The sequence below is a fragment of the Amblyraja radiata genome, chromosome 6 (assembly GCF_010909765.2).
Source record: "Amblyraja radiata isolate CabotCenter1 chromosome 6, sAmbRad1.1.pri, whole genome shotgun sequence".
NCBI classification, from domain to species: Eukaryota; Metazoa; Chordata; class Chondrichthyes; order Rajiformes; family Rajidae; genus Amblyraja; species Amblyraja radiata.
The window spans coordinates 85,205,442-85,216,844 of NC_045961.1; the positions used below are offsets into that span (position 1 = coordinate 85,205,442).

General features: G+C 43.3%; 1 protein-coding gene across 1 annotated transcript; it reads right to left on the minus strand.

The window, feature by feature from the left end:
* Window positions 1-4,047: 4,047 nt before the first annotated feature.
* On the minus strand, window positions 4,048-11,003 carry zic5 (Zic family member 5). The gene is made up of 2 exons (XM_033023090.1): window positions 9,933-11,003; window positions 4,048-5,919 (listed from the first exon to the last, which is right to left on the minus strand). Exons 1-2 carry the CDS (start codon window positions 10,918-10,920, stop codon window positions 5,486-5,488), a joined length of 1,422 nt encoding a protein of 473 aa, XP_032878981.1. The 5' UTR covers window positions 10,921-11,003; the 3' UTR covers window positions 4,048-5,485.
* Window positions 11,004-11,403: the final 400 nt, after the last annotated feature.

The window sequence follows — 11,403 nt, forward strand, 5'->3', positions numbered from 1 at the left end:
TGTCGTTTGACAAGGGTGGTGAGTAAATAGACAAAGCTGGAATCGAGCTGAATCGTAAGCAGCCTTAATTAACACCAGCTTAAATAGTCGGACAGGGCAGTGCAGAAAAAAGTCAAAGAAAGACTTTCAGGCTGAGTGCCCCTTGACAAGCTCTTTTTTTCCCAGTGCCATTCAATATTTAATGCACCCTGCTTGTACCGCTACCACTGGTGCGCCGTTCTCAGAGTGCACATTATTTTTCAGGATGTTCACATTAAAAGGCAGCGTTTTTTACGAGAGTGTTTAAGAAGTGCTAAATATTATAATATGGTTGGAGACAAACTCTGTTCAGAAGCCACTAAACGTAATCTGACAGAAGATGGCCAAGACCAGAATAAATGTTGTGTTAAATGGGCCCATTTCTTGTTTGTTTTTTTAAACCTACTTTCATTTATGAGCAGGTTAAGAATAGATCATTGCACTTACGTTGATGAAAAATGTGGAAGCTTTTTAGCAATACACCATGGTGGCAATTTAGGTGGATTGTGATATATTGATAACATTTTTTAACGCATTTGATTATTCGCCAGCAAAAGAAGTATGGGGACGTATTACACATAATTCAGAATAAATAGATACTTCCACGAAAACATATTCAGATTTTACAACTTTGCAATTGAAAGGACTGCGTTTGGTTTTGCTGCGCAGTTCCGAAACCGGTGGTGTATTTTATGCATCTGTTATGAATAAATTTGTATAAAACAGGATGTGGTTCATACAAAGAGAGGCCAGGCAGCTATAGTGTTCATGATTTTTAAGTCTTATGACGAGTGAAGAAGTATTGCGGTCTGTGTATGAAGCGGCGATTTAAGAACAAGCATGGAGTGCATCAGGAAGCGAAATTGTAACTCACCCTCTCCAAAACACACACACACACATACACAAACGCATACACGTACATATACACACAAAGTCCTTACGAGCTGTTCAAAATCTACCCCCTCCCTCTCCACCCTGTCCCCTTCCACACCTCCCCTCAAATTCGCCAGAGTGGCGTCAGAAAGTCTGAGTTGCAAAGTTCCTGATTTCCACAGTCTGTATGTTAAGGCAGTCCATGTAAGTAATTTCAGTGGGCTTTCTAGTAAAGGAGAACAAATCGTTGACAAAAGGGAGCGCTTTTCAATTCAGCTGTGTCGTTAGGACGACGGCAAAGTATTCCTCAGATAATAAGTTCCACTTCAAAGGGTTTCTCATTCAACGGTGACTGCTTCGCTCTTTTATTAAGTCCCCGGGTTTTTCACTGGGAGGAATCATCTGTTTGGTTATTTTTCATCGTGTTTATTTTTCACCATTCACTGAGTACTTGTATTAGATAAACAAAGGGCGATAGCATATTGCACACAATAGTTGGTAAGTGCAAAAAAAAAAGGGGGGGGGGGAAGAAAGAGCCGAGTAAACACTTCAAGACCCATCTCCAGGAGAAAAAAATAAAAGTCGCCGATATTTGGAAGGTTGAGGAGGGAGGAGGGGGGGGGGGGAGGGGGGGGTGGTAGGGAAGAGGGAAAGTGAGATATGGGGGGGGGGGGGGGGGGGGGGAGAGTGTCTCCCGGAGGGGAAAAGACAAAATATGAAAGATTCTGATGCAGTGAAAATTGACTGAACTAACATAGCATGAAACTAAAGGTCAGTGCAACTGTATCTTAATAGACTGTCGCGAATCGAGGTAGACTGCTTTGGATGCAGCCTGCTTTCGAATTGCTCATTGCCATAGCAATCTTAACGCGCCATGTTGATGTACCGTAAAAGCAGTAGTTTGAATTTCAAAGCCCCTGCCTTTGAACTTCTCCCTGCCTGATTAGACACTTGCACTTTTTTTTTCTTTTTTTCTCTCTTTTTGTTATTGCTGTTGACTTGAGTTGCGCTTCCTCCACCTTCTTATGCACGTTTGGCTTCCCTGAACTGGTCAGTGACAGGCTATTCCATATAGGGAAAGCAAGCCGTGGCTTGTGTGTTAAAAGCGAGCCTTTTTTCTTCATCTACTTCAAGTACTCTGCATCCGATTCTTTCCACGTGCAAACTGCAAAGGGCAACACGACCCCTCCCAAACTAAGCACACGTTATAAACTGAAAAGACGGCAATCCCTATTGTTTGCACTGCACATATGGCGTTTCCAATACTGCTTGCAAATCAATCTCCCAGTAGCCTGTTAAAACATCTTGTCCAATTGTAGTCATCATAAGCCTGGGGAAAGTATGAGCCCAACCATTCACTGTGATGCCTAGTGATATTTGTATTGAAAGTCTTATAATGTTGACCAGAGGAGCATTACTAAACACGTTTGCTTCAGTCTACTTACTTGCTGGTTAAATATGTTTATGTGGATGGGACTTTGGACTCGATTTTCTGCTTGCCTGAACATGTGGGCGAGAATTGGACACTTTGTTGGGTTTTATACAAATGGAAAGTTGATAGATATTCCTGTCAGAGTGTGTTTCTCTCAAGGTGCTCACCGTTACCCGAGGTGTTGGCTGGGAAGGATGGATACTATATAATGTTCAAATCATGTGCCGCTTAGACCCTAATAAGTGGCTTTATTGAAAATATATTCAAATGTGAAGCTCGGGGTCTGCCAATTGCCATAGAAATTGTAACACACCATGAAGAGTGTCCAAGCGCCAAGTCTTCCGCTCCAGAGTAAATTGCTTTGAAGTGGCGTAGGCAGACCCTGGTCACATTTTATCCGTATAGGAAAGATAGTGAACACTTGGAGGAGATTGTGTGTTTAAATGCGAAGAGTATGCCGGGGGAGCGTGTGTGTGTTTTTTTACATTCTTTACAACGATCTGCTTATTGTTAGCTATCTTTTATCTTTCCCATGAAGCATTCATGTGTCGATGCCTTTGTACAACCCGTCTTTTCACCAAGAAACTTCATTAGAGTCCTATAAGTTTAAACCATTGATTGGCGCCTTCATTTACATGAGTCTTCTTCTGCTTCATATGCATTTAATTGTAGATCTCACAGGGGAAAAAAGCAACCTATTTCATTTAGGAGACATATCACTCATTCTCCGAATGCTTTCCTGTATACCGGGTCTCTCATTTCCATCTGTTCTCTGACACTTTAACCAAAATGGAATCTGGTTCCTGTTCATTATATCACCATAATGTACTTAAAATAGGGTAACCCCCACCCCATGTCGTAGGCTGCATCTCCCGAGATCCTAGAACCATTTTATCATTCGCTTTTAGGTGGTATGATATCCACCTTCACAAGGTGAACCTGAAGCGCGATCAGCGATACATGGGATATGCCATCCATAAGTACACAAAGTCGACGATAATAATTTAAATATCCATTATGATCCTAGAGACAAATTCGGTTCCTCTGAGACAGATGATGAATTTTGAAAAACTTCATCATATCTAGAACTGTGACAATCAGAAATTGAATTGCGGAAACGATGTATTTATGCCGCATTGTTTTTGATGCTGCATTTTTGGTTTTGTGCGCTGCTGGGGGCGACCGTGCAATAACATGTAAATCATCAAGTATAACATTTGTGGGGCGAGGTTACAACTGAACTGTGGAGATATTAAAACAGTTCGGTGTATTCGTGTACTGCGACCGGATTTATAAAACAGAAAACATCGTTAAACCTTGATTTCGCCTCAACCAATATATCTCCCAGTTTCCCTACAATTTTGGACATTTTGATTTCCGAAAGCAAATGTGACTTTTTTGATTGCCTTTTTAAACGTCGTTGTCAAATCACGATAACAGATAATATTGTGAACTGGTTTACATCCGGCTGCCAATTGTATCCAGGTAGCTTCTTCAACCTGCCTCTTACATGTCTCCCATTCTGCCATTGAACAGGTAAATATTTGCAGAGGCAGAGATCCTTGTGCAACAATAAACACATAAACATAAAAGTCACTCCCGGGGCCTGAAATCATCTGGCTTTACATCATTGGCTGAGATTACTCGATTCTTCACTATCGAAGATCGAGTTGAGTGTTGCTACATCCGCAAACCCCGCAAAAAAATCACGTTTTGACATTTTGTTAGGATTTAGACATTTAATATAGAATACGATTATTAAAACAGAGGAAAAACAATATCTCTTTATTCACGATTGGAAAATACACTGTCACACGGTTTAACCTCTTTCACTGAAACACAAAGTACACGTGGACCATTCATTTCAATAAAGGAACTGATATGTCTTCGTTGCATTTTTTTTCAATCAGGATTTCTGGGTGGCGTTTGTCAATGCAAGGGAAATATAAAATGACTGCAACATGCATCATGATCATAACATGGACCGATACTGTAGTTACAACAATTAACCACCACTGAGTAGAAAGAAACAATCACATATTTTACTTTTCACATTTTACATTTCATTCAAGTAAGCAGAAATTAAATGGTCTGACGAAACCACAGATTCATAAACACCACAATACCGCACCAAACGTAATAATATAATTCTTTGGTGTGTCTGTACTATCGCAGAAAGATATTACACATCAGCAAATAAATTATAGTTTACAAATAAAAGAGCATTTCTGGACAAAATCTTAAGATAGCTAACGATTACATCAACGACTTGCAGCCCACAACAATTATGTACAAATCCTACAGGGACAGGCCTGTCATTTTTGCATCTTCTGGCCTCTAAGGACATATTAGTGCTCTTTAGTTTGTTTGTCTGAAGGCCTGAATAATTATGAGTAAAATATGAGAATTTTGACTTTACCATGATGGATAGAAGATCACACAAAAGAATCCTAGAGCTCTTGGATTTAAGGGTTGATATATTGTCGATTCTGATTTCAGGGTCAAATAGAGTCCTTGTGAGTTTCACTCTTACTGATAGAATACTCTTTTCACATATAGCAGGAATGTCCGAATTCAGCTTTGCATGTTAGGGATGTGTAAATAGAATGTCGCTTGTGCTTCGTTACCGAACGTGGTGGCACTGTGTCATTTCACTGAACACAAGGCTATGGCCGTTTTGATTCCCTCCAGGGATTGGAGCCATGAAGATTTCACAGAATTGTAGAATTTCCCTTCTTTCGGACAATGGTCTCTGATTTGGGAGTTAAGCAAAGATCGGCTATGTATGTGTCACTTCCAAGAAGCGAGGTGTTTCTCGTGGGTCGAATATTCTATTGCCAGTCCGAAATGGGTCTGATGATATGTTTTATCTATTTAAGTCACGTCTGATTTCAGAAAATCAATATCTATAGTCTGAAAGTAAATGAGATAGCGATTCTCTTTTACCTCGAAGTACACACAATAATTCTGACTGACACGGAGGCCAAAAAGTTGCCTAAGAACCGATTCTTAGCCCTTAAATTCCTTTCCTACGAGGTTTGAATCTAGCTGGTGTGAGATGGTCATCATTGGACATCCTAGCTGCCTTTAGTTGATGGGCTCCATTGCCACTAACCCTGCGTTGACTCTTGCCCACTTGCCCACTTCTCCAACGCACCTATGTCAGAGCATAGTTCTGGGATCAGAGTTCGTGTAAACCTCCTCATCTTCGGTGTCGGACGAGGTGCCATTGTTGGAAGGTGCGTGCAGGCTGTTGGCCGCCCCGCTTCCCTGACAGACGTACCATTCGTTGAGGTTAGTTACTTGCGAGGAAACGCTGGCAGTGCAGCCCCTGACTGTCTCTGCGGCTGGGGACACCATCCCCAGGGATGTGTTTGAAAGCTCGTAGCCTGAGCTAGCGGGAGGGGGAGGAGATTTGCAGTGAACTTTCATGTGTTTGCGAAGAGAACTAGGGTGAGTGTATGACTTGTCGCAGCCTCTTACTTTACAGTTGTACGGTTTATCACTGGTGTGAACGTGAGAATGCTTCTTCCTGTCGCTGCTATTGGCAAATTTCCGGTCACAGCCATCAAACTCGCATTTAAAAGGCTTCTCTCCTGAAAATAACAAGAGGGGAAAAAACAATGAGAGAACCAGAATGGAGCAGTATGCACAGAGAAATAAGAAGAAAAAAACGTTTTTCTATCATGTTGCTTTTGTTAAAAATGCAAACGTTGATTGTCACAGTTTTAGCCTCGGTTACAGGGGTAAATTCCTGCATCACAAGAGCGAGCACACTTCAAAAAGCGTCTCACTGGCTATAGAGCTTTCGGATTCTTGACTTGCCGAAATGCGCTGTAGAAACGCAAGGCTTGACCATCACGTAAGGCTTGAACCCCCTCAGGAGCTATTTTTCTTTCTCTTGTACATTTTACGTCTTTACACACACACACACATATAACATTAAAGGCTTACAGCAGGCGATGTTTCAAGATCTCCCTCGTACTGAATCTTATTTGCGAAGACATATGAAAACTCCACTTTTACTTTCGAAAAAGCATTTGGGTTACTCGCCAATTCTGACGAACCTCAACAGAGCGTTCAAATCAAATATTTTGATTTCCTTTAAAATATCTCGATTCTGTTTGCAACCCGAGATGTACAGCTGTCTGCAGCGGAACATAGAGGAGACTCTCCCACGTTTTCTGCCAGTCCCTGATGTGATGGTCAAACACTGTTGGCTAGAAGTTTCAATCCACCTATTTTAAACTTCCGACTTTTATTTTTTTTTGTACAATCAATGTAATTGCAAAGACAGTGATAATGTCCTCCGACGTTTACAAGCATCTGGAGTTTACATCTTTTTTTAAAGCAGTTGATCATCAACTCTGGGCCTTGCCCTCGCACACTTTCTTGCATTTTCTGAAATGGAGTATCCGAACTTCTGTTACTTCGGCAAAACGTAATCAGATCTACAATATTTAAGGGTTAGTTGTGTTGCATTGACATTTCCCAACCACCCCAACAGAAGCAAATAATGGGACAATATCTCAAATCCACCACGCCACCCTTTTCCCTTCCGCCATCATTTCAACAATCAAGCCTTAAATAGAATTCGAACTTTCATCAGATGCATTATTGTTTATTTTGAGATGCATTCTGATAAAAGATTTGATGAGCTATCTGGACTGATGGAATTGAATGAAAATAAGACTGAATCTGTGACCATCTTCGTGGACGACACACTTTTCGTCATTAAAAATGTATCTTCCTGTTCATCATAATATGATTGAATCTGACGAACTCAGATTGCAACCTGGCATTCAATTAAAAAACTGTCCTTGATTTCGGTGCGTCTTATGATTTTTTTTTCGCGGTGTTTGGGATAAGATTGAAACAACGCAAAGGCCAGTGGCGCTCTTCGGTACTTTGACAGGTTGGTTCTATTTGTACACATAAATATTTATATTTAGCTTTGTGAACCACAGCAGCTCGATGTAGTATTCGAATCCCACAGGCTGGCCCTAACCTGGCACTTCGATTGGCCCGCCGCTTAGTCAGCTTTCTGGCCGTAAGCAACATGTTAGGCGAGAATTACTGACGTTCTTGTGAAAGCCCAAATCCAGAAAGCACTTGATTGGTAAAAGTGACTTCGCCCTCAAACATAACCTCATTCATGTCTTGGCGAGTAAACAACACCCATTTGAACTTGACAGCACACTCCTGACAATATGGGGCATGCGAGACTGCAGATGCTAGAATCTGTAGCAACTAAAAAGAGAGCTGCTGGAGGAACTCGAAGAGTCAGACAGTATCTGTGGAGGGAAATGGACAGTCGACGTTTCGAGTCGGGATCGTTCATCTAGTGTCCCTCCAGCAGTTCTTCTGACAATATGAACCTGTTCAGTCTGCTGTTTACACTTTTCCCGTGATATAAAGGCCAATTCAGCTAAAGTTAAAGTTGACCAGACCACCTATTTCACATAAATACGATTCAATATAATATAGGGATAAAGCTACACTTCCTTGTGAAAATACTTAGCTTTATAACCTTTGAACAACGCAAGCGAATTCTAATATAATTCCCAACTACGGCAGAAACGTCAAGCAATTCCCCGGTGTAACACAACTTCTGAACCCCAGGCCCATAAACTTTTCGATCTACTCAATTTCTGAAAAATTAGGAGGGCAACACATATTCTGTCAAACCGGCAGAAGCACTTTTAGAAATCACACTATTATGGCAATTAACTTTTCGAACGCACATCATCACTGCAGTGCGTGTTTATGTCCAGGGTTACACATGCGTGCCTATTTATTGCCTTGTCTCAAATGCAATGGCGAAATCAGTTTCGGCGACCCGGCTCGTTGTGAACTTGATAGCGTGACTGGTCGTTAACAGAATTCTAGCTACACTGGTCGTGGGTGCTGGGATTGGCAGCAAGATGAACCTCACCAGCTTCCAGCATAACCAAAGCAAAGAAAGTTGTCCTTGCAATGCTACGTGGTGCGAATGACCAATTAATTGTATTTTATCCCCCCCGCCCCCCCTGTAATAACCGTGTTTACAGATCATTCGGAAAGAAGTTAGCATTCCCTACCCAATGCCATGTTTTATTTTAGGTCCCGTCGACACTCTTTAAAACATGAATAAATGACCTTGTTAAAAAAAACATTTCGTTCAACCACCGCCCAAACACGGCCTTAAATGGCCGGAGTGTTTGCCTGTCCACTTGGCTGCACTCCGCCTTGTTTTTGTAAACTCTGCTTTCGAGAACCAAAATGGCTTGTGACAATGCCACGCATCCATTTGGCTAAACCTGACGTTTGGAGATAAAGATTTTTGTACCGAGAGGAGTTGGAGGATCCGGGTCCATTTGGATTGTTACCAACATGGCTAGAATGCAAGTCCCCAGCTCCCCATTCCACACGTCCCCCGCCGCCCCCACCCCCACCCCAACACAAACCCAACCATGTTTTACTTTAAACCTCTGTAACATATTATTTAGATAAAATCTGTAATCAAAGCAGTCATGGGCCATTTGCTTTAACATTTAAACAAAACATTAAGAAGGCATTAAAAGGATAGGTGTAACACTATCTGTTTATGCCCTGTGACAGCCGCGCTATAAATCAATGGAAATAATTAAGTAAAGCATACGTCAATAAACATTCTCCAAGGGATAATATCTGTCTGCAACAATAAATTCTGACCAGGTTGGTTTATTTCGCCAGCAACTTAAAACGTTATGGTGGAGATCCCTAGGAAACTTAGTTCGGGTTAGATAGCGAGTACCCTCGGGGATAAGGGTGCAGAGATTATTGGTGCGGTCTACTTTCTGACGATGGCTCGCAAAATTCATCATCGTCATAATTACTGAGCCGAATAATGGCATGTAGTCTGTGAGCAGGAGCATAATAGTTTCTTTTTTAACGACTTTTAAATAGCACTTCTACAACAAATGTGCAGCCCTTTCTGTCCGACTCATACAAGCTGCCGAATCGCCCCCTGAAACTGAGTTGAATTCTTGTCATCCTAATTTTTTAAAGCAGCCTCTTTCCATTCGCCCATATCTATCATTTGTTTTTAATTGTTACGATGGATTGAAACGTCTGCCTTTCATTTGGCGATTTGACTTTCGAAAAGCAGACTAGAGGGCAGGTCGAGTTACCGCGTTAGTTCGCCTCAAATAAAAGTTGTGACATTTTAGCTCCAAAGTGCCGGACAGGAAACAAAAGGGTGCCGCAATTGTAAACTCCTTCGAAAGTGCTGCCTGCCTGTTTACACGCTCAAGCCCTCGGCAACATTCAATTGAAGTCGGAAGACGCTTCAATTTCACATCCGAGACTTTGTGAAATGTTTATATCGTTAAACAGCTCACAAGTGAGGTAGAAAGAAGGCAAATTGGTTAGATTCACAGCCCAGAAAGAAAATACCATACATCTTTCACACACACAGACACGCACGCACACACACACACACACACACACACACACACACACACAGACACACACACACGCACACGCACACACACAGACACATATATATAAACATAACAATATATTTTTGGAGGAAGCGAGGTGTACTTGTTGAAGGCTCTAAGAACAGTCAAGAGTGTAAGACACCAACCTGTATGCGTCCTTTTATGAATCTTCAAGTTTTCTGAGCGAGCAAATACTTTCCCGCAGCCGGGGAACGGGCAGGGGAAAGGTTTCTCGCCTGTGTGAACTCTGATATGGTTTACCAATTTGTATTTCGCCTTGAACGGTTTGCCTTCTCTGGGGCATTCCTCCCAGTAACAAATGTGAACGCTCTGCTCGGGCCCGCCGACGTGTTCCACCGTGACATGATTTACCAATTCATGCATCGTGCTGAAAGTTTTAGAGCAAGGTTTCTTTGAAGTGTCGTCTTGGTCAATCCATTTGCAGATCAGCTCTTGCTTGATGGGTTGCCTCATGTACCTAAAAAATGCCCCGGCTCCGTGATGAGCCGCTGCCAGGTTAACGTTTAAGTTCATGGAGTTATAACTGTGCAGGGAAGAGGCCGGGTAGTGCTCCGGCCTATAGATCTCCCCCGGCAACCCCAGGCGCATCTGCCCATTTAAATTTGGATGGGTTCCTGCTGCAGACTGCTCGTGGAGACCCGAGAATACTTCCGAGTGCCCGTAGCTACCCGCTGTGGAGAGAAACATGCCGTGGTGGTGGTGGTGATGGTGAGAGGAAGGTGATGAGTGTTGTTCGCCCAGTCCATGCATGGCAGATGCTGAAAGGTCTCTCCTGAGAATGTAGTCCCTGCCGCTCGCGTAGGCTGAATGGGAATGACCCGCTGGGTAACTGGCCGAGTTCTGTGCAGAGCCGAACATCGCCGCTGTCTGGACTTCGGGGTGAGCAGCCATGTGCTGAGATGGACTGAGTTTGAGAGCACCGGCTTGAACCATGTGCTCGGGCCCGAATGGGGCGAGAGGCGCGCTGGGATCGCTGCTGATCTCCCCAGGGTGTGTGTGTGTCTGGCTGCCCAGTCCCGGGAAGCTTGACATGTTCTGGTGAGGCTGCTGTTGATTCCCTGCCAAGTCCGATAATCTCAGGCCCGGATACCGCTTGCTTAGCGCGGCTTCCATAGCTACACAAATCAGTCCATCCACGCTTGTTGGTGGGACAGGTTTTTTTTCTCTCTCGCTCTCTTTCGCTCTTCCCCCTCCCCTTCCCCCACCCACCCCGCCCCACTAAAAAACAAAGCCCGAAAATAAATTATTGAGCTTAGTTAAAGTACTTTTTTTTAAAAAATACATATAAAGCACTCTTAAGTCTGCCTTTCTCACACTGTTCTCAGGCGATTGGCAGATCATAGAACAGTTAGGTGACACAGTGGGGAAATATAGTTCAGAGATGGCATTGCCGCGATTGGAGACTTTGGGGGTGATTGGCAGCTGCGCCGTTCAGGCAATTCGCCCGTTTTCAGGCGATCAGCGCAGCGGGACCCGCCCCTCCCCCCCCCCCCCCCCCCCCCCCTCCACCCTCCCTCCACCCTCCCTCCACCCCCGACTGCAATTCCCCGCCCGCACTTCACACAGTGTTGCTCTGCTCACATTTGGACTCCAAAA